At 36.5% G+C, this 26,664-nt stretch overlaps 4 protein-coding genes across 6 annotated transcripts; 2 read left to right on the forward strand and 2 right to left on the reverse strand.

Annotated features, from left to right (window-relative positions):
- Positions 1 to 230: 230 nt before the first annotated feature.
- On the reverse strand, positions 231 to 635 carry LOC137732715 (uncharacterized). The gene has a single exon (XM_068472001.1). It carries the CDS (start codon positions 633 to 635, stop codon positions 231 to 233), a length of 405 nt encoding a protein of 134 aa, XP_068328102.1.
- An 8,773-nt stretch (positions 636 to 9,408) lies between these two features.
- LOC137731409 (transmembrane emp24 domain-containing protein p24beta3-like) lies at positions 9,409 to 12,799 on the forward strand. Its single transcript, XM_068470517.1, has 4 exons — positions 9,409 to 9,693; positions 11,303 to 11,489; positions 11,733 to 11,840; positions 12,549 to 12,799. Exons 1-4 carry the CDS (start codon positions 9,487 to 9,489, stop codon positions 12,680 to 12,682), a joined length of 636 nt encoding a protein of 211 aa, XP_068326618.1. The 5' UTR covers positions 9,409 to 9,486; the 3' UTR covers positions 12,683 to 12,799.
- Positions 12,800 to 14,599: 1,800 nt separating this feature from the next.
- LOC137730801 (stem-specific protein TSJT1-like) lies at positions 14,600 to 17,239 on the forward strand. Its single transcript, XM_068469774.1, has 4 exons — positions 14,600 to 14,916; positions 15,903 to 16,143; positions 16,280 to 16,400; positions 16,732 to 17,239. Exons 1-4 carry the CDS (start codon positions 14,717 to 14,719, stop codon positions 16,920 to 16,922), a joined length of 753 nt encoding a protein of 250 aa, XP_068325875.1. The 5' UTR covers positions 14,600 to 14,716; the 3' UTR covers positions 16,923 to 17,239.
- Positions 17,240 to 17,370: 131 nt separating this feature from the next.
- Positions 17,371 to 20,564, reverse strand: LOC137730800 (meiotic recombination protein DMC1 homolog). Of its 3 annotated transcripts, none has more exons than XM_068469773.1 (15): positions 20,548 to 20,564; positions 20,360 to 20,445; positions 19,887 to 19,978; positions 19,735 to 19,806; positions 19,564 to 19,602; positions 19,349 to 19,406; positions 19,214 to 19,259; positions 19,019 to 19,064; positions 18,602 to 18,663; positions 18,393 to 18,459; positions 18,208 to 18,300; positions 18,057 to 18,125; positions 17,901 to 17,979; positions 17,628 to 17,806; positions 17,371 to 17,492 (listed from the first exon to the last, which is right to left on the reverse strand). In XM_068469773.1, the coding sequence occupies exons 1-15, from the start codon at positions 20,562 to 20,564 to the stop codon at positions 17,457 to 17,459; spliced, it is 1,041 nt and encodes a 346-aa protein (XP_068325874.1). In that variant the 3' UTR covers positions 17,371 to 17,456. The 3 variants fall into 3 exon arrangements, with proteins under 3 accessions (XP_068325874.1, XP_068325873.1, XP_068325872.1); XM_068469772.1 differs by having other exon boundaries at positions 17,371 to 17,508; positions 17,620 to 17,806; XM_068469771.1 differs by having other exon boundaries at positions 17,371 to 17,806.
- Between the last annotated feature and the right edge of the window lie 6,100 nt (positions 20,565 to 26,664).

Below are 26,664 nucleotides of genomic sequence, written 5' to 3' on the forward strand. Positions count from 1 at the left end.
TTTGCATCCGAAGCTTTCTTTGTATTGTGTATAAATATGCCTTCCCATAAGGCTTTCTATGATATGAAATATATTACAATTCAAATCAGAAAATTCAATAGCTTCGCCTCCAGAATGTTCCATGGCGATAGGATTTAATGCGAATGCTTCCGTCCCCGGTTTGGAAGACCTCATTCCCCACCGTGGGATCTCCAATGTCATCGGACGAGAACTGCAAGTAAGGGTACCCCTCAATCCACTGCGCTGAGGTACTTCCCGTTGTCGCCCTTGAGGGCTATATGTTTGGGCAAAACCAACAGCGACTCCCAATCAACGATCAAGCACACATCGCACAAGTCGTTGTCGGGTGTTTCACTTCCTGCAAATAAGCAGGACTCGTAGGGCGGGCCAGTGCGCCATAAGCATGCATAGTTCCGGAGCTGGACGTGACGTAAACTGACGCCTTGAGCAGGATCATGTTCGTCCACGTAGACTGGCTCGAACAAGGTGCATGACCATTTGGATTCATCCGCCTGGGGTTCGTCAGCGCCGGCAACAATCCAATGATGGGTTTGCGACCACCTGACCCAGTATTTATTGTTGTAGCAGCACCTTATGTGCACCAGTCCCTTGCTAGCTCCACTACTTTTTGCCATCTCCACTTGGAGCTTTGCGTACGGCTTCACAACCTCTTGTCCGGAAAATTTGAGAAAGCCATGGATCTGCACATCTTCCTTAGAGCAACTCCACCCCTATCCACTTTGCGCAAGCACCCAGCCCATTTATCCACTTAATTGAACAGTAATAGACCCAATGAACAGTAATAGGCTAAAGCATCTCCACCCCAAAAAAAATGTGCTGGCACCTAATCTAAAAATGCGCTGGCACAAACGATCTCCACCCCTACAAAATGCGCTGGCACCCAGTCCATTTAAAATATTAAATAATTTTTTTATAAAATAATAAAAAAAAATAGTTTTAATTTCGGTTAGGATTTTTAACCAATCTCGTCACGCCACGTGTCATTATCCGAACGTACTATTTTTTGAATAGATTTCCGCTAAGATTTTCAACCAATCCTGACAATCCACGTGTCACTTCCTGTTTACAATAATTTAGGCAAGATTTCGATAAGATTTTTAACCAATCTCGTCACGCCACGTGTCATTATCTGAACGTACTATTTTTTTAATAGATTTCCGCTAAGATTTTCAACCAATCCTGACAATCCACGTGTCACTTCCTGTTTACAATAATTTAGGCAAGATTTCGATAAGATTTTTAACCAATCTCGTCACGCCACGTGTCATTATCCGAACGTACTATTTTTTGAATAGATTTTCGCTAAGATTTTCAACCAATCACGTAGTGCCACGTGGCATTGTCCAGAACCTCATCTTCTTTTTTTTTGTCCATATAAACCCTACATCCATCCTCACACTAAACTCAATCCTTTTTTTTAGCTCAGAATTCTTCTTTATCGTTTTCAAATCTTGAGTTCTTACAATGTCTTCTTCAATGAGAGCGTATAAACAGTTGCAAGAGCAGCAGAAAAGGTTGTTGGCACAACAGGAAGAATTGGTCAATCTTGACCAAGGTGGAGGTGGAGATGAGGCATTCGCAATGGAGGAGGATGAGGATGATCACCATAGAAGGCGGAGGGCCTCATATTCCTTCCGTGTCATGGAAGCTATGGGTCAGATAGCCAAACCCGAACGTGCGGCAAACATCGATAGAAGAAGGGAAAGACGAGGTAAAGATCTCTTGGAAGATTATTTTATTCCCAACAGCGTTTACCCTGATCATGTTTTTAGACGTCGTTTTAGAATGCAACGAAGTTTGTTCGCTAAAATCATGAGTGGTGTTTGCAACCATGATCCATATTTTATGCAAAAAGAGGATGCTTTTCATGTTCTAGGTCTTCTTCCTGAGCAAAAAATTACGGCTGCCTTGCGAATGCTTGCATATGGAGCATCTGCAGATCAAGTGGATGAGATCGCAAGGATGGGAAAAACAACAGTTCTGAGTCCCTGATGCGGTTTTGCTCTGCAATTGAAGCCCTCTACACCAATGAGTACCTTTGGCAACCCACGACAAGGGACATGCGAAGGCTTCTGAGGAAGGGTGAGATGCGAGGCTTCCCTGGCATGATTGGAAGCATCGACTGCATGCACTGGACATGGAAAAACTGTCCAAGTGCATGGCAAGGAGCTTATGGCGACAGAAAAGGAGCCAAAAGCATCATTCTGGAAGCGGTGGCTTCTTTTGATACATGGATTTGGCATGCTTTTTTTGGTGTTCCAGGAGCTCAGAATGACCTAAACGTCCTTGCCCAATCTCCAGTGTTTGACGAACTGCTACAAGGGCGTGGGCCGAGATGCACATATTGGGTTAATGGTAATAAATGCGAGGGACCATACTACCTTGCAGATGGTATTTACCCAAGGTGGTCAACATTTGTCAAAACAGTGCCACACCCACATAGTGAAAAAGAGAAGCACTTCGCAAAGTGTCAAGAAGGGTGTAGGAAGGATGTCGAGCGTTGTTTTGGTATCCTGCAAACTTGTTGGGCCATTATCAGGGCTGCAGCTAGAATGTTTGATGTCGAGGCTCTTCGATCCATCATGATGACGTGTATTATTCTCCACAACATGATTGTTGAAAACGAGTATGATTATGATGCCGTCGATGAATACGAGCCGGATCCGATGAACAACTCAAGAACACAAATCTACTATGCTCATGACCGGACCGAAGATCCCGTGCAACACGAGCCGTTGGAACGCGATGGACGTTGTTACAATGAATTGATCGTTCAACGATACACTTCATTGCAAAAGCCATACTGGCACATAGCCCGCCAGAATGACTTGATTGACCATCAGTGGAGATTGCACGAAGGCGAAGATAATTAAAATAAGGCTTGTGGTTGAAGAATAAAGTGTATTGTTTTTTAAGTAATCTTATTTAGTGTGTTTGCTTTTTTTTTTAAGTTTAAATGGTGAGGTTATGTAATTTTATTTGGTGTTTTAAGTTTAAATGGTGAGGTTATGTAATTTTAAGTTTAAATGGTGTTTTAAGTTTAAACGTAGTTTTATGTAATTTTATTTGGTGTTTTAAGTTTACATAAGAAATTAAATAAAGTTCTAAAAATAAATAAGAAATTACATAAGAAATTAAATAAAAAATAAATAAGAAATTACATAAGAAATTAAATAAAGTTCTAAAAATTAATAAGAAATTACATAAGAAATTAAATAAAGTTCTAAAAATAAATAAGAAATTACATAAGAAATTAAATAAAGTAGTACAAATAAATGCGAAATTATACAAAGTCTGTGGAGTTAGGATATGTGGTGCTAGGATCTTGGTTGCTAGGATTTCTGTAGCTGGAACCCCCTTGACTTGTTTCGGCATCTCTTGCACGCCTCCTTCGCACGACATCTCTTTTTTCTGATGTCCAAAAATATTTTGAATTCGGAGACAGTCCTACTAGAGACTTGTTCATAGTGTCACGATCTGTTTGAGCCATCCTTTCTTCTCTAAGCATCTCATTCTCTCGATGAAGTGCTTCTCTAATCATCTCGTTCTCTCGATTAACTATTTCTCTTTGTCTCTCAGCCGCCGCATCACGAGCCTAAGTAGCTGCAATAATTGCTGCCATAGCAGCAGCTTTTTCCTCATCTCTAGCCTTTTCCCATGTCATGTTCAGTTCACCTTGACGAGTAAGTTCCTCCATATATTTAGTGTAGTCATTTTTGGAAGAACTACCTTTTTTCTTTGATGCCTTTTTACCTTGAGGCCTGAGGGACTGACGAGTCGGTTGGGTCTCTGGCACTTGTTCAGGCGTCCCTTCCGTGTCTTCAAATGTGTTGGCTTCTTGTTCGGTTGTGTCTGCTTCTGGCGAACTGTGTATACCCATACCGTGCATGACAACTTCTGGACCGGTTGCCACAATTTTGTATCTAGGGCAATCTTTGACAATTTGCCAACATTCCCATTTGTTGAATGATTTGTTATGGTTCTTTGCATTGTAGAATGCTTGTGCTTGTAGTGTCTATAAAAATACGGGTGTAACACAAATAAATAAATTAAAATATTGATGGACGTGGAATGCATATAAATTACATAAGATATTACATAGAAATTACATAAAATATTGATGGGCGTGGAATGCATATTACATAAAAATTACATAAGAAATTAAATAAATTAAAATATTGATGTGGGTGGAATGCATATAAATAAATAAATATATTGTTACCTCATCGGCTAAACTTGTCCCACTACGCAGATTACCAGAAGCATGAGAGAGGGCGTTTTTCCAACAAGTAAAGGATGCGTTGAGTTTTTTCCAACGACCTTGAAGACCTTGACTAGATCTGGCATCTTTTCCATGTACATCGCAAAACGATTTCGTAATTTTACTCCACATTTCTCACTTATCCATCTCATTACCTGTAATCGGGTCATGAGTAGTGCGAACCCAACATTCACACAACGTAACATCTTCACTGAGCTTCCACGAAGTCATTTTTTTTCTCTCAAAGTGTACAAAATATTCAAATGTAGAAAGTGTAGAAAGTGTAGAAAATATTGAAATGTGGTGTAAGGTGGAAGATGAGGGTTAGGTATTTATAGAAGAAAAAAAATTAATTTTTTAAAATTTTTCTGTATTTTTTTTTAAAATTTGGACAATTTTTAATTAATTTTTAATAAATTTTAATGTTGTAATTAATCTGGACCGTTGGATTTGAAAAATAATCAAATCCAACAGCCAACGGTCAAATTTCTGACCGTTGGGCCTTTTTTTTTTTTTTTTTTTTTAATTTTTGGTGAAAAACATGTGGACCGTTGATCTGTGATCGGACGGTCCAATTTAAAAGTGAAATTTAAATTTTTTTTACCGTTGGAAATCCAACGGCCTACAAAAACTAGCCGTATTTCCAACGGCTCTGAGGAGGGCTGAGTCCACTTGCGCGACACGCGGGCCCCACCACCTGCAGACGCGGTCGGCTACTCGCGAGGCGGAGCGCGTGTTGTGCACGCGCCAAGAAACGGACCGGCCTCTGGGTCAGTCCATTTTGGGCTGGGCTCTTGACTGGCACGGGCTGGGTGCCAGTCACTTTAGCGGGCTGGAGCAAATTGACTGCATGCCGGGCCATTTTCTTCACTTGGTGCCAGTCCATTTTGCACGGGCTGGACTTGCTCTTACGTAGCTCAAGTATTTGGCGTTGTACCTTGATTGTAACACCACATACCTTGGCAATTCTGGCGCCATATATATATATTTTTTTTCTTTTTTTCTTTTGCTCTTTCTTACTCCTCACACTTCATAGTCCTCATGCTTCTTACTTCACTCTTACTTACTCTCACTTCTTCGTTCTTATGACTTTAGTTACAACTAGAAATAGTGCCCGCGCGCGCATTGCTGCGGGATTAGAAAATGTATGTTTCAAAAGGATAAAAGAATGTAAAGCACAATATATACAGATATTTAAAGAATGATCAAATTTGAATCAAAGATGCAGAATGGTTTGTAGACAAAATGAGAATAAAGGGATTAAAATAGAAATAGAGGAAGAGCTTTTAGGACATTAGTAAACATAAAATCATCCTTAGATGCTTAAATAATAAAAATAAGTCAGTAACCATTGTTCCTACCATCTAACTTCTCCAAATTGTCACCTATCTTTCCAATAACTTCCTATCTTTAAAAGAAAAATTGCCATCTATCTTCAAATTCACAAACCAAAATAAATTATATTGTTTACTTTATCCAAGCACTGAGCTTTTAATAAAGAACACTAACCTCCATTGGGACCAGAGAGTGCTCCACCATCACATGACTGAGTTTTATAAGATCCTCCATCTTCACAAAACATTCATAACTAAATTCATTAAAGGCTCAACATTCTACACTGGAATACAATGCAATACGGCAAATTAGAAAGAACAAAACACAAAAAAAAATAGAGAAAAGGATACAGTTATGCATCGTTGGCAGCAACCAAATTGACAATTGTAATTTTCCTCTGAGCCAAAAACAATGCAATCTCTGCAACAATCAGAGCTTTCCGCTGAGAACACAAAGAAACCTGCAACAATCAGCTCTGAACAAAATGCATATGGATCCATCGTTGGCAAAACTGCGGTGCAAGCAAAATGTTTGCAACTTATTTTGTCAATTTTGATCTCCGATTCTGTCCACTCATTTTCAAATAAATTGGCATCTAAGGTAATACCATGAAGCAGCTGATTGACTAATCACCAAGAACGTCAAAAGTTTTTTTTCACTCACAACCAATGAAAAACCATCTACTTCCTAATTGGGGAAACACTTCAAAAACCTAAAGTAATAATGAATTCGAATTTGAATCAGAAGGAAGCCACAATTGTTTTAAAACTCCTAATAAATTTGATAACTCAGCTGACAGATTTTTTTCAAAGCCTTAAAATATGTAAGCAAAACTCTAAATACTCATCACTATTTACCAATAAAAAAATTCTTTATAATTTCAACTCACTATTTAATTCAAAGATTGATCCAATGAGATACCGTAGTTTTAGTTAAGTATCACTTAGAATAATAATTCCCTACACCGACAACTAATGTTATTAGAGTAACTTACAAATTAATTATTTTTCTTCTCAATCAGTAGGTATACTAATTGAAATGACCAATGAAAACTTTTGAATATTCTAGTGATCAGTGTTTGCAAGGTGAATCCATCCACATAAACAGGAGGTGCTTACTCAAAGCAACATGGAGATGTTGTACACATCAGATATCTGATCTTCACCAAGTTGTCTGAAAAGAAAAGAAAAAAACAGTGAAATGTTATATATTACACCAAATTCATATGAACATTTCCAAGTAAATTCACACATAATTAATTTTAAAATAAACAAAGAACATATTTCTTCTACAAAGTAATGTCACTCCTATTCCTAATGCAGATTACAAAGACAATTAACCGAATTTAACAAATTTAACAAATTGAATGAAACAATAAAGAATAACAAATGAGGATTTAAATATTTCCATGTGATCTGGAATAAGTGAAGAACCTCACATGATCCATCTGATCTTTCTTCTTCTTTTCTTGAAATGCTTAGAGGCAGCTTTAACCACCTTATTACAAACTTATCAAATTTTGAATACTTTATGAATTTAAGATCTTCAGTTTTAGTCTTACATTCATGGTTCCATATTCATAGCAAATTCCAAAAATTTAATTAGATTTAACCAATACAGTCCTAAACCCATTTAATCTGAAAAATATAAAAAGAATTTTGTACATTACAAAATCAAATCAAATCATATAATCTCAAACATTTTATTCATACCTTTTTTATTTTGTCTTTATACCGATCACCAACAGCCTTTATATATTTTTACTCAATCTCTGAAGGTGAAGTTTTTTCAAAAACCTGCAATCATGACAAAAAAAAATATTTAATATCATACTCCATAACTCTATCCCCCCCCCCCCCGTTGACTCCACCCTTCTGGTTAACTCTATCTATTGCCTAATCTTTGCAACTCGGCCATAACCTTCAAATGAAAAATCTATTTAACTAAAAACATCTTGCAGATGGTCTAAGAGCAGTCTGTACTAATCAAGTTCTCTACACACCATTATCGCTCAGTTGATTCAAATCTTGAAGAAAAAAGGTGGGTTGCTAGATTCATACCTCTCCACCATCTTTAAGTGAATCCAAAATGTAAAACATCTTAATAATTCAAATTAAATAGAAAAAAAAAATTAAAATTTTGAAAGAACTTGAGCATCATACTTTCTTACTCAGAAATAGAGAGAAAAAAGAATTGGGGGAAATATTTGGAAATTTACCAGAGGGGTTTAGGTGGAGGCGCCGAGAGGAGGCGGTCGGCAAGGCAAATTGAAGCTCGAAGGACGGAGCTTCGACTCTCCGGTAGCGACGAGATCTAGGGTTTTTCCACAAAGACAGAGGGAAACCTAGATTGGGAAAATAGGGAGAGAAATAGAGACCTTGATTCAAAGAGATATGGTGAAGCTCTAAATCGAGCTATTTGGTGCAGAGAAGAGTAAGGGAGATGGGGAGAGCAGGAAATAAACAAAATAAGGAAAAGCTGATAATGGAGAGAAAACCGAAGCACCCAAAGAAATCGAAATCGGAGCGTGGCCTCGGAGGGCAAGGAAGTCATTTTGATAATGGAGAGAGAACCGAAGCACCCAAAGAAATTGAAACCGGCGCGTGGACTCGAAGGGCAAGGAAGTTATTTTACTGTAGAAAAGATGGCAAACAAGTGGCTTAACAAACGAATTGAGGGGCATTTTGGTCTGCACGCTGCCCTAGAACAGTACCACCAGAGTTTGGGTTTTAGTATATATAAATATGTACTACCTCATCTATTTATAGGCAAGGTTTTGCCAACTTACTCTTACCGATCGACTTGGGCTTTCTCTAATAACCACACAAATTTACAAAATTCTAGGTCTTTTTACAAAAGATCTTAGATATTTTGTGCATGCATTTCACCGACAGATTCTAGGTCTTTCTACAAAAGATCTTAGATATTTTATGCAAAAGATCTTAGATAATTTATGCATGCATTCCACCGACATATTCTAGGTCTTTCTACAAAAGACCTTAGATATTTTATGCATGTATTCCACATGCTTTTGCTAGAATTATCTAGCATTTGCATGAATCATCCATTGTGCTTGTGTTGCCTTTTCAACATGGGCTGGACCTGGTCCAAGACAAGATTACAATTCAACACTGTCACCATTCTAAATCTTTTTTCACGTTTACAGAACATTAAGTTTCAAACATTCTTACTCCAGGAATATCTTTTCAATTTTGGCATCATGACACACATGTTACTGTGTTCATTGCTTTGGACGGTTCGAAGTTGATCACCATAATATAGTTGATTTCATAGGAATAGATGTGAGATGAAAAAATTCTTACTTCCAATCCTTGACTTCCTAGTTTAACTAAAGGGATTTGAAACTTTTCTTCCATCTTCAACTAATAAAAAATACTTGTGCAATAAAAAGCTAGACCAGCTAATGGCATCGCCATAACAGTTCACCTTCCGGTGTCGAAAAAACTACGTAGACATATTTAGCTATTGAATATACTAATGAAAGAGGGAACCCAATCCATAAAGTAACCTCTAGTCAACTCAAACTTATTCAAAACTCGACTCAAACTTGGGTTGGGTTCGACTAAGTTCGAGTTAGCCCGTATATGGAGACGACGTACAGCATGTTAACTGGCCCCAAACTTAGGCCTATCACACGAAGAAAATCCCCTAGGCCCAATGATACTAAGTTGACCCAGCTGCTTACGTGGCCCGAGCGACGTGTCAAGGACGTATAGCCAATCGCCACGTATCAATCTCCGTTTTCACCGTCCCTCTTTCTTCTTCTCCGTCGTCTTCTTCTTCTTCAACTTCAAGCTGTCGTCATCGAGTTTGAATCTCTCAGACCCCAAAACTGAAAAGACAAAAAAATGGAGGGAAGCGCGAAGGGTTTGATGCTGATTGGTCTTCTTCTAGTGAGCTTCTTCGGAAAGATCGCATCGCTATCGGTGACAGTGAACGATGTCGAATGCTTGTACGAGTATGTGCTCTACGAAGGCGACACCGTTTCGGGCAACTTCGTGGTCGTCGATCACGATATTTTCTGGGGCGCGGATCATCCTGGCCTCGACTTAATCGTGAGTTCTGTTTTTATCTTTTCACGTTTTATCCCCAAACCGCACTTGCATCGAAATTTTGCCAAATTGGGTTTTAGGGTTTATCCAGGGGACAAATTTTGGAGGGTTTTGTGAGTTGTGGAATGGATCTGCTTATAGATTGTAGATTTTAAATTGTTTGGTATTAAAATTTGTTAGAATTTTTTGAAGATATCGATTTTTGAACTAAAATTGGTAATTGAAGCTGCAATCTTGATGCTTGTAAGTCAAAGCCAGTTCTGAAGACTATTTGATATTCTTAGTTTATTGGTTTCGAAAATTCAAACCCCCGAATCGAAAATATTGATAACTAATAAGATTATTAAGCAAGGGTGTGCTATTTTTCAAGTGTTTGTAGCAGCATCAAGGAAGTAGAAATAGTTCGAGTAGGTGGGAACTGATGAGAACCCAGGGAAGGTCTTGGAGAAATTGTCAAAAATAGAGCTACATTGGCTGTCTGAATATCCCGCTAGAGTCTGTGCTTCAAAAAGAATAGAAGTAGTGGATCGTAATGGTGACGGTCACCAATCCTTACAGGTGTGCTTAGTAGGGAGAACCCGTTTCAGATAGTCATGCCTCTGTCCATCTTGCACAAATTTTTTAAACAACCTTGTCTTTGATTTTAGTAAAACTACTGCTCAAGATTTCCACTTTGTTTCCTTCCTGGATTAATATTATTCTGTGGTAATTCATAAATTAGGTAAGTTAAAATTCAGTTTGGTTGTGTCATTCAAGTTGAAATTCATGTTAAATTTTATTATCCGAACCTTCAAAGTATTGCTAGATTTATTTCAATAATACTACTGCATTAGACATATACTTGAGATGCTTTGTCTTATAACTTTTAGTTTAGATGTGGAGTGTAGGGGTTTGAACCATTGGGATGCTGAATGCATGTAGTACTTGGTAAATAGATTATGACAATGTGCATTAGGAACCAAAATGTGGTGTTATATGAAAATATCATTTATCTAATTTTATAAGAATTATTAGTTTTCAGCTGCAAATAATTTGGATCTTATTACGTTTCACTGTTGGGTATGTTTATATCCACCCAGTTTTTCCATGGCAGCAATTTAAGTTCTTGCTTAAATAAAGGATTTTGACATTGGATAATTGGACCAAAAAGGGGTGAGGTTCTTGTTCGTAAGAACTAAGAACTCAAAAGAGTCGGTTCATTACATACCTATTCTCTACTTTGTAGCTTGGGCACTATGACTTCTGTTTTCTCTAGCTTGGTATTGGTTGGTACTTGGGTATTGCATAAGAGTGTAGGAAATGGTATCTGGCTAGATTGGAGTTTAGCGAGCAGATTGTTCATGATTTTTGGTCTTTGGAAGGCAGTTTCGATATTTGTTTCATAGAGTTGGTGGGTTGAGAGGGATCACCAAGCATTTGAAGGCATGCAACTCTCTTTCTGTAAATGGACCAAGAAGGATTATCTATCTTTCCTTCCTCTTCTAGAGATTTTGTTTTCTTAACATCCTTGATTTTTGTTATTGTATGCTTCTTGTCTGCATTGGCTGCACTTATTCTTTCAAATAAACTTTTACTTGATGAAAAAAATTCCTAATGGTTGTATTTTGTGCAGGTGACATCTCCTGGTGGTAATACGGTGCACACTTCGAAGGGAACATCTGGGGATAAGTTTGAGTTTAAAGCCCCAAGAAGTGGGATGTACAAATTTTGTTTCCACAATCCTTACTCAACACCAGAGACTGTTTCCTTTAACATTCATGTTGGACATATTCCCAATGAGCACAATATTGCAAAAGATGGTTTGTGAAATTCTCTGTCAATATGTTTCCATTGTGTTATTTTCTTTTCAAGTTTCGATATGCAATTTGAAGTAATTGTTGTCCTGAATGGCCAAAAGGAAAACACTTTTCCCCTCTGACTGTCAACTACTATGAATTGTTTGCTGAAGTATGTTAGTCTCAGTAACACATATGAGACTGATTTCAGTTTTATCTCTGCCCCCCTTAGATTTTCTTTAACCTTTAGATGTTTGTTTGTTGCAGAGCATCTAGACCCTATAAATGTTAAAATTGCTGAGCTTAGAGAGGCGTTGGAATCAGTTACATTAGAGCAGAAGTACTTGAAAGCACGTGATGTTCGACATCGTCATAGTAAGTTTTGGTCTGTCTTTACCAAGAAAATTGTCAATGTTGCAGTCATGCTATATCATTATAGTGTACTGCAATTAGATCCATGCCCTATTTGTTAACGGGACCCTTGCTCCCCACTTTGTGTGAGCGTATGGGAATTTCTTGAATTTTAATCCCTATATGTCCTCATTACCATATGTATCTGTGTTTACAATATCTTCTGTTTGATTTGTTTATTATTCCCCTTGCAATTCTATACTCACATGTTATGATGCTAATAGTAATACTTAGTTATGCTTTGATAAAACTGAAAATATATCTTTGCTGATAACTATCTACTAAAGGTGCAGTACTGTACAACCCGTGTTTAGCTAACTTTTCAAATATTAGTTCATTAGATCAAAATTTTCGACGGCTTATTTTAGGTATTAACTGAGATGGTGATAAAACATTGACTCATGTGCAAGTGTTAAAATTAATGCTAGACCGATGTGGACTACTTGGTTACTTTTGTGATACTCCAATGTTGTTGATTGTGTGCATATGTTATGAAGTCAAGAACTCTCACGACAACCATTTTTCAGTGGCTACCCGCATATCAGTAACCTGCTTCTTGTTAGCTCATGCCAGTACTAAGTAACGAAATAATGCGGTGGATAATACATCCATGTTTTAGGACCTGGTAACATGTTATGATTCTGATGACATACTTTTTTGTGCCTGCCACAGCAAACGAGAGCACAAGGAGACGGGTTGTGTTGTATACAGTGGCAGAGTATCTTGCGCTGGCTGCTGCGAGTGCTTTACAAGTCGTATACATTCGCAAACTTTTCAGCAAATCGGTTGCATACAATCGGGTTTGAGCTGCTTGGGTCGTGTTATTGTCTATTTTAACAACAGGATGAGCCTTGTAGATTATTTCAGATACGTCTTTTGTGTAACAAGTTATGAAAAGTTAATACTATTTTGGTTGACTGGCACTTTGAAATGTCATGGAGCTTCTTATTATTTTGCCATAAAAAAGGGAAATGAGCTTCTTAATGCATGCAACAGAATTTCCCAGAATAACACTTGCGCAAATGTTCCAAAAATAAATAAAAAAATTGTTATTAGCACTCTAAAAATCTCATTATGTAATTCAAATTTTTTATAATTAGAAAGAAAAATACACTTGTAATGAGTGCAGAATGAAATTTTTGAAGTACTAGTGACAGTTTCCAAAAAAATTAGATCTAAAATCAATACCAAACATACCCTATCTAAAATCAATACCAAACATACCCTAAGCTATCACTGCATGTGGTTAGTCTTAACTAGATATTGAACTTATTACAAATACGACATAGTTAGTTTTAACTAGATATTGGACTTATTACAAATACGACATAACTAGTTCTAACTAGTTTTGTTTTTTTGAACAAGTAATATTATTTATACTAAGGGGTGGGAGAGTGAGCTAAGTTTCACAATGAGTTAGTAATAATGTAATTCAAATTCATTTTTGAGGAGAATCGAACCTAAAATCTCTTATTTACAAGCAAAATCTAAATTTCTTTTCCTTTCCTCACAAGCAAAATCTAAATTCAAAAAAGGGTTATGAATCTCATTCCTCTTTTTTTTTTCTTTTTCTTTTTCTTTTTTTTTTTTTTCTTTTTCTTTTTTTGTGACTCTAATTATTGGAAAAAAAAAATCCACCCCTAATACATTCTTTTTTTTTTTTTGAAAAAGATACTGTAGCAATTTTATTCATAGATCAGGGAAGCATGCAATAAAAAAAAGAGGGTGTCCCGAATTGAATCTTGAGGCTCCATCGAAACCAGTTCGAACATTTTAATGTTTGTGCTACGCATAACTATGCCAAATAAAATTTATCTTTAAAATTAAAGTAGTGCTCGAAAGGTTATATTTGTATATTGATTGATATCACGAATAATACATACATGCATACTATTGAAATAAATGAAATAATAATATAGTTTGTGTTGTAAAATTAATTTTGAGAGTAGGTGATACTTGATACAGAGAGGAACAACATACAGAGAAAGAATTATTCAGGTGTACGAGGATTGTATGTTAACTCTTTAATTTTATATTTTTATTTTATATTTTTATTTATACTAATTATGATCGGCCTTTTTACCTTATAAGTAACCAAATCTATGAGAATTTGATCTCCAAATTCTATTGACATTCTACTTTAAATTCACACAATTATATTTTTAATAAACACACTAATTGCACTGGTATTACAAATTATAGCTTAATACAAGTAATTATTTGATATGACAAGTAATACTCCGCAAGATCTTTCCTTTTTAGTGAAACATTGTCAACTCAACTTAAATGCATTTAACCCAAATTACAAGGTGTTGAGTTTGCTTGTCGCGATAAATAAGGTGAAATTTTTCTTAGTCTTTCTGAATTTTAAAGAGACGAATAATCGTTGCTTGTCAACAGTCGTCCTCTTTAAAAGAAAATTACAAATTAGTGTTCATGAACATTGATATGTGGCAACTAAAATATTACAACTTAAAAGAACAAAGAAAGAATATTATTGTTACAAAACCTGTGTGACACTAATTATTGCAGAAATTTACTCGTAAATGTAATTGTAACCAATTTTTCCCCGTTTTGGCAAAACCAATTACAGTCAATAGCAAAGATTTTACTGGCAAGATAGGAACAAATAGTTGTAATTTGTGCAAAGTAGTAAAGGCAATATTGGAACACCAAATGTCCTTTCTAAAGCTTATAATATTAATCCGTGATTACCCATGGAAGACAAATTTTAGATCATACATCCAACTCTCTCTCTCTCTCTCTCTCTCTCTGCTTTTATCCGCCAATTCTTTGTGTGTGTTTGACTTGACTCATCGATAAACCAAGCGATCCAGAAAATGTTGGCTGTGTTCGACAAGTCGGTCGCCAAATGCCCGGAGGCGCTGCAGAGCCCTCGGTCCGGATCAGCCTCCGCCCTGAAAGATGGGTTTCTGGCGCAGCAGTTTGCTTCTGTGCATCCTTCCTCCGTCACTGTCAATCTTGGCGCTTCTGGTCTAATCGCCTACTCTCTCGACAGACAGAACCCTCTTCTTCCAAGGTACAACATCATTGAAAGATCATCTCTCTTTTTGGGAAAATCAGTGAAATGGATAATACCCTTTAAAGAAAACAACAAATTAAGACTGCCCATTTCTTTGTTTTTGTAGTTTTTGGTTGATCCGAACTCGATGATTCCTGGGTCCTTTTTTTTATTTTTTTATTTTTTTGTTAAAATAAACAAAATGGAAGATACCCTTTAAAGAAAACAAGAAATTATGATTGCCCATTTCTTTGTTTTCTGTCGTTTTTGTAGTTTTTGGTCGATCTGAGCTTTTGGATTCGTGGGTCGTTGGCTTTTTCTGTGTTTGTGTTTGTGTTTGTTGATCTTAGTTTTGGTACAGATTGATCTCAGTTTTTTGACGATCGGAGAGCGTTGGATTGGATTAAATCTGTTCCAGAGTGTTTTCATGGAGTTTGACAAAAAAAAAAAAAAAAAAAAAAAAAAAATCTGTTTGATCATATGTATTTAGGCCTTATTTGTAAGAAATCGTGAGTTTGGCCATTCAATTTAATTTGTTTATCTGCTTTTATTATTTTTTGAATCTTGTAAAGGGCTTATAAAGCATGATCTGCATAAATTTGGTGATGTAGTTTTACCTCCTGTAATTTCATTGTTTTTCTTGATAAGGACAAAGAACATATGGTGTGTTTGGTGGAGATTTGGAACAAAAAACAGTTTAACTCTTTGGCAATATCCTCCTACTAATTTAAGTATAATTTCATACATTAATTGGACTGAGATCATAGCTTTATTGCTTTTCATTCATTTGAATGCCATTTTTTTTATTTGTTTTGTAGTGCAGAAGATTGATTCTTGTGATTTTGTTGTGGTTAATGATCAGTAGCTTTGGAATTGCATTGAGAAATTAACTCCGACTTTGTTCTCGTATCAATTTTCTCTCCAAAAAATAAACAACAACAGAAGGAACCAAATTTTCTGTTGCATTTAATGTTAGACATATTCATTCATTGTATGTTGGTTAGGTTGTTTGCAGTTGTGGACGACATTTTCTGCCTGTTCCAAGGCCACATCGAGAATGTTGCTCTTCTTAAGCAACAATATGGATTGAACAAGACAGCCAATGAGGTGATCATTGTTATTGAAGCTTTCAGGACCCTGAGAGACCGAGGTCCTTATCCTGCCGACCAGGTTGTGAGAGATATCCAAGGGAAGTTTGCATTTGTTCTCTTTGACAGTGCTTCCAAAGCCACTTTTATAGCTACTGTAAGTAAACCTCCTTCCGTAGAATGTGTCCTCAATCGTCACTTGCCCTTCCTTTTTTACTGTCAAGTTCTTGTGATCTCTTTCTTTCCACTGGTCATTTGGTTTTGTAGTTGAGCTGACCCCTTTTCTTGTGCAGGATCCTGATGGGAATGTTCCGTTCTTCTGGGGAACTGATTCTGAAGGCCATCTTGTTCTTTCAGATGATTCAGAAGTTGTGAAGAAGGGCTGCGGGAATTCTTTTGCACCATTTCCTAAAGGTATATATAACTATAACCAAATGTATTAGGCCTGATAGAACAAAATGTGTAGCATTTTCATTGAGTCCTTTCCGCGTTGTATAATGTATCAACTATATCTCAATCGTGGAAGAATATGATGCCACAAACGTAGTATGGAATCCATAGTTTTGTGCATCGGAATTTGGAATTGATTCACATGTAAACATGTAACGGATCTCTCATCTTGCTCATTGGGGTAATCTAGGTCTTTTGTCTGCTTACCTTTCTTGTTTCACATGGCATTGCTTTCCTTTGAATCCTCGGTATGAGTGGTAGATTGCTAATAACTATGTGGGTACTGTTCTCTCAGGTTGTTTTTTCACTTCCTCTGGAGGCTTGAGGAGTTATGAGCATCCCCACAATGAGTTGAAGGCGGTGCCACGTGTGGATAGCTCGGGTGAAATGTGCGGTGCAAATTTCAAGGTCGATGCTGATACTAAGAAGGAATCGAGTGGCATCCCAAGAGTCGGGAGTGCTGCCAACTGGTCGTCAAATTACTAAGTTCGTAACTATTTTCACTGAGAAGGCTATTAAGTAGGCCTCGAATTAGTTCTGAACCGACTTTTCTCCATCCTTTTTCCGTATTGATGACTCCGTTTGCCTTAATATGGCTACCAAAGTTTATATGGTTATTGAAAATTTGAAAGACACGATTATGTAATTGCTCACTATCAAAACTATAAGCTGTAACGGCCCTCAGAACCTTCTGGCATAGAACATCAAATAATACTGCGCCCTTGGGGGTTGATCTTTTCCCCGAAGATGCATTCAAGAACCGTGTAATGGAAGCATGTTAAAGTGAAGTAGATGTTATGATATTCGACTAGTAATGTCTAACATATGTTGTTGCTACAGCACTATGTTTATGCTCAACAGAATTAAGCTATACCTCGGAGCACAGGCAAGAGTGAACATGCTCTCGTGCTCTGACGACTCTTAAGAAAGTTACTTTGCGTATCACTAAAGTTTTGAACCAAATTACGATTATATAGATAGCATCTCCATTGCCTCTTGGGTCAACGAAGGCCGTCAACTTCAGTCCTTTGCATCGGCAATGCCTCCTGCAGTTATCTGAAAAACGTGCATTTCTGTCAAGAATAACAACGAATGAATATAGGCAGTTCCTGCAATTTTTCGTCATCTTGGATTTACGATCATATTCTTGCTATAGATGATGAGGACAATCAGAAAATTCAAAATGTAGACTCTGAAGGATATTGCTTCAGCCTCGGGCAGGTTTGGGGCATCGAACACCTTGCAGACACGCTGTTCACCTTTGCCTTTCCTGAACATCAGCCTGATTGTTGCAGCATGGGCAAGCACATGTCCTCCTGCTGGTTTCTTTGGGTCTGATATGAACACTCCGCCACCGGGGTCGGCTATCACTGCACAATTATACGATTCGCCAGTAAGCCCTGAGCTTTTAATTGATTTCAAAATGATTTGAGCACAGAAAAATCTTCAAAAGTCGGGCGTTACCTTGGTTGGTCATGTAGACAGCAACGTTGAACTCCTCAGCTATCTTCGTTAGTCGGGAAAGCATCTGAGCTAGTTTTTGCTGCATATAAAAGTTTTCTCATGTCAGAACAACACCAAATCTAAATCTAAGACATTGCGGGAGTCTTTGGAGCAGACCTGGCGGTCTGCAAGCTCTCCTCGTCCTGTAAAGTCAACTCGAAAGAGGGCAATCACCGAATCCACAATCTGAAAAAACATGACGATATGAATCAATATTCCTGGACTGTTGATATTTGTCCATAAAGAGTTTCGGTTAGTGAAGTCTTACCAGAAGTCTGAATGGCTCTTCAGACATTTTTGCAGCCAGACCAAGAAGCAGGTTATACTGATGCTCATATGTATATGCACGAGCATAAATGATCTTTGCAGCAGAAGAAGAAAATGACACGGTTAGTTCCGAAATATAATCGCTCGCAGCTTTAACTGCTGTATATGGAGAAAATGAAAGCTTACATTGTCCAGGACAGCTCCTGGATCCAAGCCAAATCTTTCAGCTATTGGCACAATTCGATCAGGTCGGCTGCAGGTGCATATAGTTAAGAAGACAACAAACTTGAATTGAACTAAAGTGGATTTGTTTAAGCTAATTTTAATTTTGTTCATTTTTTCATCGAAACACGCTGTACGAAATATTACAAGAGATGGACAAACAGAAAGGATACAAGGTTCCTTCAGTATCAATGTAAGCAACTTTTCCATTCCCTCCCTTCATGTTGGTGGGAAGCTGCAAAGTAATAGACAATCTCAGTCAGCAAGGCTTGATGCGTATCTTCTGATATTCGAGTTAAAATTCATATTCCAATACATGAAATCCTGGCATTACGCTTTAGAAAGTTTTGCATGCAGCAGTTCGAAAACCACAATTATCACTAAACTACACAGCACAGCACGATTATAAACGGATCATATATAATCCCTTATAGCAAATCTGTGAATTGCAGTCGATAGACGCTGACATTTCAAAACTCTACTCAAATCCCAGACTTATTTTCGAGTTCGTAAAAGAACCCGACAGAGTTCTACACAATGGCTAAATGATTTCCCTGTACGATAGGAAATAACTCGGGAGAGAGAGGAACCTGTGTAGAAACGCAGAGAGTATGAGCAAGCTGTGTTTTCCCACACCTGATATCAACATTTTATATGGCAGTAAAGAAGTTCGTGTCAAAATATTAGAATTGCAATTGCAAATGAAAGCTTCCTAGTTTCGATACAAGCAATGGACGGCAATAATGCATCAAAGAAACAGTGCTATATATGACTAATGTCCTCACCGGAATTCTCCAAACGCTTCCGTGATTGACATAGTTTCAACTCCACCTTCATTTTATTTTCACACAAATTACCTCAAACAAACAAGTAATCACAATAAACCATACCAGATTGAATAACTAACAGCGCAAAATTACCGCCTAGGAGTTCATCAAGGGCATGGCTTCCGGTTGTAATCTTAATCACCGACTTTCTCTGTACACAAAAACAAAATTCAACTTCTCAATTTTACATTAGAGCATGACCTCTGCTCTTGATAAATCTGTGCGAGAGAAAAAGGAATTAATCTGACGGCTCAGATCTACTGGATTTGCATAGAGCCAAATCACAACTATAGCAACTGTGAACTTACTTTGATCAGAGCGTCACTTCCAGTAATATATCCAAAGTTCTGTAAAGCAAAAACATAAACGAAAAAAGTACATTACGAAAAACGAAACTAAGGCTAGCAATCGCAGAAATTCAAAGAGAATCACACATGAATGTTTCAAAATATGGAAAATCTTTAGTGCTAAGTGCTAACCACTATCTTTTCAGCGGCTTCGCATATCTTATCAACTTTTGCCTCTGATAATCCTTTGATTCCAGTCAAGTTCTGCCAAACAGAAATCGGAGTAAGGAAAAGGAACTTTAACACGCACAGATTAAGAAATCGGAACTGAAATTCGTTTGTACCTTCTTCGTATGCATCATCAAGCCATTGCATGTGTAGATCCCTGCATCCTGAAGCTTCTTAATATCTCCGGCATTGATTCCCTGAGCAATCACTGCACAAAACTCGCTTTTGAGGCAAAAATGGGTCCAAATTTATGTCTACTGTGAGAATCGTATGAAACTAATTCTATTTCACCAAGAAATTAAACTTAATTACTTAAAAGAAGTGATGCTCCTAGGATTTGAGGAGTTTTTGAGAGAAATAAAGCAAATCCAACAGAAATTAACAAATGAGAGGCAAAAAGGTGAAATGGAATTCGATAACAGAAACTGATCGAGCTAGAAACAATAAATATTCAAATAAATCGAGAAAATTAGTTTACGATTTCGATTTTCCTAAAATTAAACGAGAACACTGTTGAAACGGTAGAAATCGAGAATTGAAGTACGTAATCGGAAAGTGAACGGAAGATAAGGTTAGTGAGGAAGCTTACACTTGTCGATCGCTTCGAACAGGTCCTCTTCATCCTCAATGTCTTCGCGCTCGACGAGCTGCAGCTGCTGGCTCTGCTCTTCGGCCCTGAGCATCATCGCAGATAAAGTTAGGCTTCAATTTCAGAGAAGAACACTCGGTGACTCGAGCTGAAAGGAAGAATATGGAGCTTTCAAATCTGCGATTTACTTGAGAGTAGCGAGCATCTTTGTTGTGGTTGAACGTTTGAGTGAGTGTTTGGCTTCTGGGAAACGAGAGAGAGGTTTGGATTTTTGAAATGTGGAGGGATGTGAGGGAGGGGCTCTATTTAAAGGGCGGGAAGAAGGGAAGCGAAGAGGCGTCGGTATTTTTATTTTTAATTTTGGTCTTTATGTTTTGATAACTCATCAATTTAGTCCTTTAGACATTTTTTAAACATAAAATTTGAATTTGAAGGCTTATGTAGCACTTTGACATTTTTTTAGAATTTTTTTCTCTACCCGATATGTTAAATTAAACTATTATTTTATTTTAATAATTATATTATACATTTTAATTTTACATATATAAATAATTGATAATAAAAATTATTCGAATTAGACTGCAAATATTCTAAAAGTGAAATCAAAACCCCAAATCTCAAGTCTTTGATTGTTTAATTCACGGGAGGAGAGAAGGAGGGAGAGAGAGCGTGACGTGATGAAGAAGGGAGCACAGAGACCAACTGATTCCACAACAATCTCCGGAGTTTTAGGCCTTTGCGGCATCACATTGTTTGAAACCAAAGGAAAGCAGTCAGAGTATGAGAGGTGGGTGGAAATTCTAGGCTTCTAGGAAGAAGACGTTCTAGAAATTGGGCAAGATTTAATTTTGAAATTGGATTTGGGTCATTAGGGTTTCTTGATTTTTTTGCACAAGATTAATTTTGACTGCGATTTGTGTTTTAGAATGCGCAGAACACAGAGAAGGACCCCAATCTCAATCCCTATAGCTATTCTTGATCTTGAGGATGCGAATCGATAAAAAGAAATTCATATTAACCCAGCCACTTTCCTCACCATGTTTTAGATTGAGATCGTGAGGTTGATTTCTGGGTTTGGTTCTGAGAAAAGGGAAGAAGAAGGCAAGGAGAATCAAGTAAGAGAGGACATAAAAATAATAATAAAATATTTGAAACTGCTGGCAAATGTGACAGCACGCCCTTGCTGCCAATCCTTGTCATCACCACATAGGAATTGGCATTTTAGTTGGAAAATATTATTGTGGTTTTTTTTTTTTACTTTTATAGCCTATGTGGACATTTTGACATCTCCTTTGAAGATGCTCTTATAATTCAAACTCGTACTTTTGCCACATCATCATAAGTGGCCCATAATTATGCCACATAAGTAAACTTAACGGTTAACTACAGAATACATAAAAACAAGAGAAGGTGGAGTAAATAGTGAGTTTCCGGGAATAAGGTGGTGACTTTTAAGTTTCAGAGGCATTGAGAGCAAAATCAAGTTTAAGGGAGTAAAGTAGTTGTTTTTGAGTTTCAAAGGGCAAAGTGGGATCAAAATCGAATGTCAAGGAGCAAAGTGGCAACTTTTCAATTTTAGATGGCAAAATGAGATCGAAATTAAGTTCTGGAGAGTGTAGCTGAAAATAAGTAAAAAAAAATCTAGTTTTGATTGAAGTTTTGTAAAAATATTATGTGTATTTCTTTAGTTCATTTTTCTACCTTCAACACTTGGAATATAACTGCTCAAGTGAAGTTCGACCCGAAAGGTATGATAGGGCGCTCAAGGGGGCTTCCTCTAGCTAAAACAAATTACAAGTTACAATTTTTTTAAAAACAAAAGTTTGTTTCCTAAGTAGTCGTTTGATAATTATTTCATTTTTTGTTGAGACCCTTTTTTGTTGTTATTTTTTCTAAAACTAAAATTTTGTTTGGTAACTATTTCAGTTTTCAATATTCAGATAATGAGATTGAAACTAATTTCTTGATTTTTTTAAAATTTGACTTTGAGTTTTCACTATTTTTTTTTTTTTCATTTTTTTGAAAATTGAAGGTAGTTATAATTTTTTGTTTCTTCAGTTTCCAAAAAAGTTAATACTGGAAAAATGAAATGATTATCAAACGGCTAAATCAAATGACAAAAAGTTTTAATTTGTTTAAACAGTTTCCTCCTTGCTCATGGTAATTCTACCACTCATTTGAATTGTTTCATTTTGGCATTCCATAGTAGTTCAATTGCATTTGATTTTTATATATAGAAATTAGACAATCTAAGTTTGATTTCTATAGTACAAATTGATACATTGATGTGAGTTTGATAGATATTTCTCAAAAAGTGAGTGAATAATTGGAGTCACCCTCATAAACTCAAATTTTCTAGTTTATTATAGGAGTTTGATTCATATTGCTGTGGAAGTTATTCTCCTAATAAGTGTTTTTGTTAAAATTTCTTTCACTATAAACACGTTGAAATTTTTACTAAATCCAAGTGATTTATAAAAAAAATACTTATAACTACTTCTTAAAAGATAACTAAAAAGTGCTTACATGGAAAGTTTGCTATGACCCATAAAAACTTCTACATTTTTTTGCAAAACTCAGTTAGAAGCGCAAGCACTTTTGGTTGTCAGAATCACTCATTCAAAACAATCTCAAGCATACCCCTTTTTGGTGTACATGTCACATGCTCCTAGACTACTTTAACCATATTTGTAAAAATATAGATTCTCCAAACTGGTATCAAACTGTATGGGCAAAGATACTCAAGGAAAATGTCTTAACCATGAATGTAGTTTAGTCGTCTGCATGTCACATAAATATTCAAGCATAGAGTGCCTCACTCATCAAGAAGACTACTGAAGCGACCTATTTCAACAAAAATATCAAAGATACTTTGTTGTTCGAGAATGAGGTTAAATAGTCAGCCACAAACTTAGAGAGAATCCCTATCTATCTAGTCGGTTGAAATTCCTAACGCAATCTGATAGCTCCAGCCCAGTCTATCTAGCTAGTCACCCTCACTGGTTACTTTTGGAAAATTATAAATATAGTAATTTATAATTAAATAATATTATTAAATATACAATTCTAATTATTATAGTCATTGGATTTGGTTGAGATTTAATCTCAACCGTTCATTCATAAATAAAACTCTCTTCAGTCACTCTCAAGTCTCAACCTCCCTTCTTGCTCTATCTCTCTTTTTACTAGTCTTCACTCTTCTCCGACCAAACACAATGCTCTCTCTCAACTCATCTCCGTCTCAGTCATCCCACACCACCCAAATCCATGCCTAAATTGCGACTCCACCACCCATACCAGTCACACACTCTAATTCTCTCTCTCGAAAGTCCAAAATGAACTCAGTCTCTCAGTCTCGGTCTGAGTCTAGACGTCATGTTCATGGAGAGGCATCATTTTGCGTCGCATCATAAATGATTTCTGGGGTTTGATTTCTATGATACAAATTATTTTTATGTGGTTGATTTCTAGGGTTTGTGAAAATTGGGGTTTCTGCAATTTTTTTGTTTCTGGAATTGGATTTATGCAATTGGATTTGAATTTGGATTGTCAATTTGAATAACTTGAATTTCTAAGCATGCATGTAAGGGTGGGCAAGGTCTAGTTTGTCTTGGTTGAACCCTTACATTGAAACCAGAATAAAAAAAGTATCAACGGTTCGGTTCGGTGCGGTTCCATTTAAATTTATTAGTAAGACCGTACCGTTATGTTCAAGGCGGTTTCAATTGGGTTCTTACCAGTTTATAGTTTTAATCAAAATTATATGTATATATTTTCAAATCTTCTACTTCCTTGATTTTTGTGCCCCTAGCTAGTTTTACTCCACCTAGGGATGGGCAAAATACCCATGGATAAATGGGTAAACGGTTATGCGGGTATGAACATAAATGGTTATAAGTAAATAATCGCAGTTATCCGTCCGTCGTAACCGTTGCCCATCCCTAACTCCACCCTTGTACCCAGCTAGACCATGCTATACATACACAAATCTGTGCCAGCAAGACACATAAATCCAAATAATGACTAACAATACTACTTCCTGCAACACTCTTAAATAAAATAAATTCTAATATTGTTAAACCATAACATCAAGCAAATGTTTGGGGTATTATGAGATGGAGGTTGCGTGTTGGGATAATGGATGAGGAGAAGAACTGAAGAAAAAAAATGAAAAGAGAAGAACTGAAGAAAAATGGGGAAGTGGTGTTGCGCAAAAGAAGAAGAGAGTTTTGCAAATTTCATATGTCAGCTTTAAACATTATGGGTCTAGGCTTTTAGGCTTCGAATTAATTAAATTTCATATGGGCCTAAATATAAAACGGGCTAAGGTGAGTTTGATATTAAAAAAAAAAAAAAAAAAGCTAGGTCCGGTTTTGACGGTTTTGTAAAAATAAAAATAGGAACTGAAATGGGTTAGAACGGTTTGATTCAGTTCTTGAACTTATGTTGACATTTATTTTTTTTTGTTAACAATGTTGTCACGGTTTATTTTGTTGCAATTCGATTCGGTTTCGTAGTTTCACAATTTTTATGTCACCCATACATGCATGTCAATTAATTTTATCCGAAGAGGAAGGAAGCAACTTTATATGTATGAACCTCTCTTTGAAAGGAGGAGAACGCCCTTATTTCGTAGTTCATCTATTTTCTGAACAGTATTGAAGTACCGAAATTTTTTTGGAAATTCTAGAATTCAGAAATATCGAGGTTCGGTTTCACCTTTTGAATTCATGTCCCAAAAAGAATCGGTTCGAGATTCAATATAACGTTTTCAAATAGGTTCTCGCCCCGAAATACCCCTGGTTCAGAGAGGCAAACGGTTTTACTCCTAAAAACAATATGTAAATGTCATTTCCTTTTGCCAAGTACTATTTAATGCACAATTTTTTTTTTCCCAAAAATTTCATTTATAAAAACACAATACGGTTGTCGTTTTAGGCACGTCCTCCAAACAAAGGTAACATATTTAATTCAGGATTCTGCACAACTTGTGAAAGAAAGTCGCGGTGCCGCCGCGGAGTGCTCTATTAAGGTATTTCATTTTAACTCAAATTGAATGACATAGTACGAATTTGTAGTATTTCTTTTTAGGTTTTTTAATCAAAATAATCTTTGAGATTTACAAAACACATCACTTTAGTTATTGAAATTGAAAATCAATAAAAATGGTCTCTGAGATTGTTCACCATTCATTATTTTGATCATTCTGTTAAAAACTCTGTTAAGTGTTCCAAAGCTCTTGGTCGAAAGTTTGGGCAATTTTCAAAGCTTCGTAACTCAATCTTCTTAACCAAATTCAAACCATAATATATTAAAATGAAGATAGGAAAGTGTAGAACAAGATTATACCTATTTGGAAGCCCAATGGTTGTCGAAGATGGTCGGAAAATAGTCTGAAATGTGACTGGTCTGAGGAAAAATTGGAAATCTCGTCGGAAATCGAGTAAACTTTAAACGTTCATAACTTCTTCAATGCTCAAAGAAATCAAGTGATTCAAAGACGAAAATCATTCTTCTCGACAAGCCAAAGAGAATGGTACCCTTCTCAATGGCTAAATCGTCATGGTTTGGCTGGAAAATGTCTTGAAAATGGGTATCTTGGTCTCAAGTTAGCCATTTTCGAGCTTTTTTTCGGTCAAATCATGGCAAATTAGCCATCGAGAAAGATACCATTCTCTTTGTTTTGTTGAATAGTATGATTTTCATTTTTGAATCACCCGATTTCGTTAAGTATTAAAGAAGTTATGAACGTTTAAAATTTACCCAGTTTCCGGCGAGTTTTTCATTTTTCCCGTCGACCAGTCACCTTTCAGGCTATTTTCCGGCCATCTCCAGCAACCACTGGGCTTCCAAATAGGTATAATCTTGTTCTACACTTTCCCATTTTCATTTTGATATATTATGGGTCAAATGTTATTAAGAAGCGATTGAGTTACGAAACTTTGAAAATTACCCAAACTTCCAGCGAAGAGCTCGGGGACACTTAACAGAGTTTTTAATGGAATGATCAAAATAATAGATGGTGAATAATCTCATGGACCATTTCTATTGATTTTCAATCTCAGGACCAAAGTAATGTGTGATGTAAATTTCAGGGACTATTTTGGCTAAAAAACCTTTTTTATAGTTAAAAAAATCTCATAAATGACGAATTCGATATCAAATTAAGCTGTCCATTGTATCGCTTACCAGCAATGTGCTTTAAAAAAAAAAAAAAACAATCAAATTGAAAGAAAAGAAATGAAAGCATCGACCATTTATATATATAATATTACAGTGCGGCCGATGCAAAGGGCTCCTTTTGC

Source organism: Pyrus communis, chromosome 4, assembly GCF_963583255.1.
Source record: "Pyrus communis chromosome 4, drPyrComm1.1, whole genome shotgun sequence".
In the NCBI taxonomy this organism is placed as follows: domain Eukaryota; kingdom Viridiplantae; phylum Streptophyta; class Magnoliopsida; order Rosales; family Rosaceae; genus Pyrus; species Pyrus communis.

Coding starts and splice junctions, on each gene's coding strand:
- LOC137732715 (XM_068472001.1), bottom strand. CDS start 635: ATGGCAAAAAGTAGTGGAGCTAGCAAGGGACTGGTGCACATAAGGTGC.
- LOC137731409 (XM_068470517.1), top strand. CDS start 9,487: ATGGAGGGAAGCGCGAAGGGTTTGATGCTGATTGGTCTTCTTCTAGTG. Junction 11,490..11,732: donor GCACAATATTGCAAAAGATG/GTTTGTGAAATT, acceptor TGTTTGTTGCAG/AGCATCTAGACCCTATAAAT. Junction 11,841..12,548: donor TGATGTTCGACATCGTCATA/GTAAGTTTTGGT, acceptor TGCCTGCCACAG/CAAACGAGAGCACAAGGAGA.
- LOC137730801 (XM_068469774.1), top strand. CDS start 14,717: ATGTTGGCTGTGTTCGACAAGTCGGTCGCCAAATGCCCGGAGGCGCTG. Junction 14,917..15,902: donor CAGAACCCTCTTCTTCCAAG/GTACAACATCAT, acceptor TATGTTGGTTAG/GTTGTTTGCAGTTGTGGACG. Junction 16,401..16,731: donor TTTTGCACCATTTCCTAAAG/GTATATATAACT, acceptor CTGTTCTCTCAG/GTTGTTTTTTCACTTCCTCT.
- LOC137730800 (XM_068469771.1), bottom strand. Junction 19,979..20,359: donor GTTCGAAGCGATCGACAAGT/GTAAGCTTCCTC, acceptor AGTTTTGTGCAG/TGATTGCTCAGGGAATCAAT. Junction 18,301..18,392: donor CAGGAGCTGTCCTGGACAAT/GTAAGCTTTCAT, acceptor TCTGCTGCAAAG/ATCATTTATGCTCGTGCATA.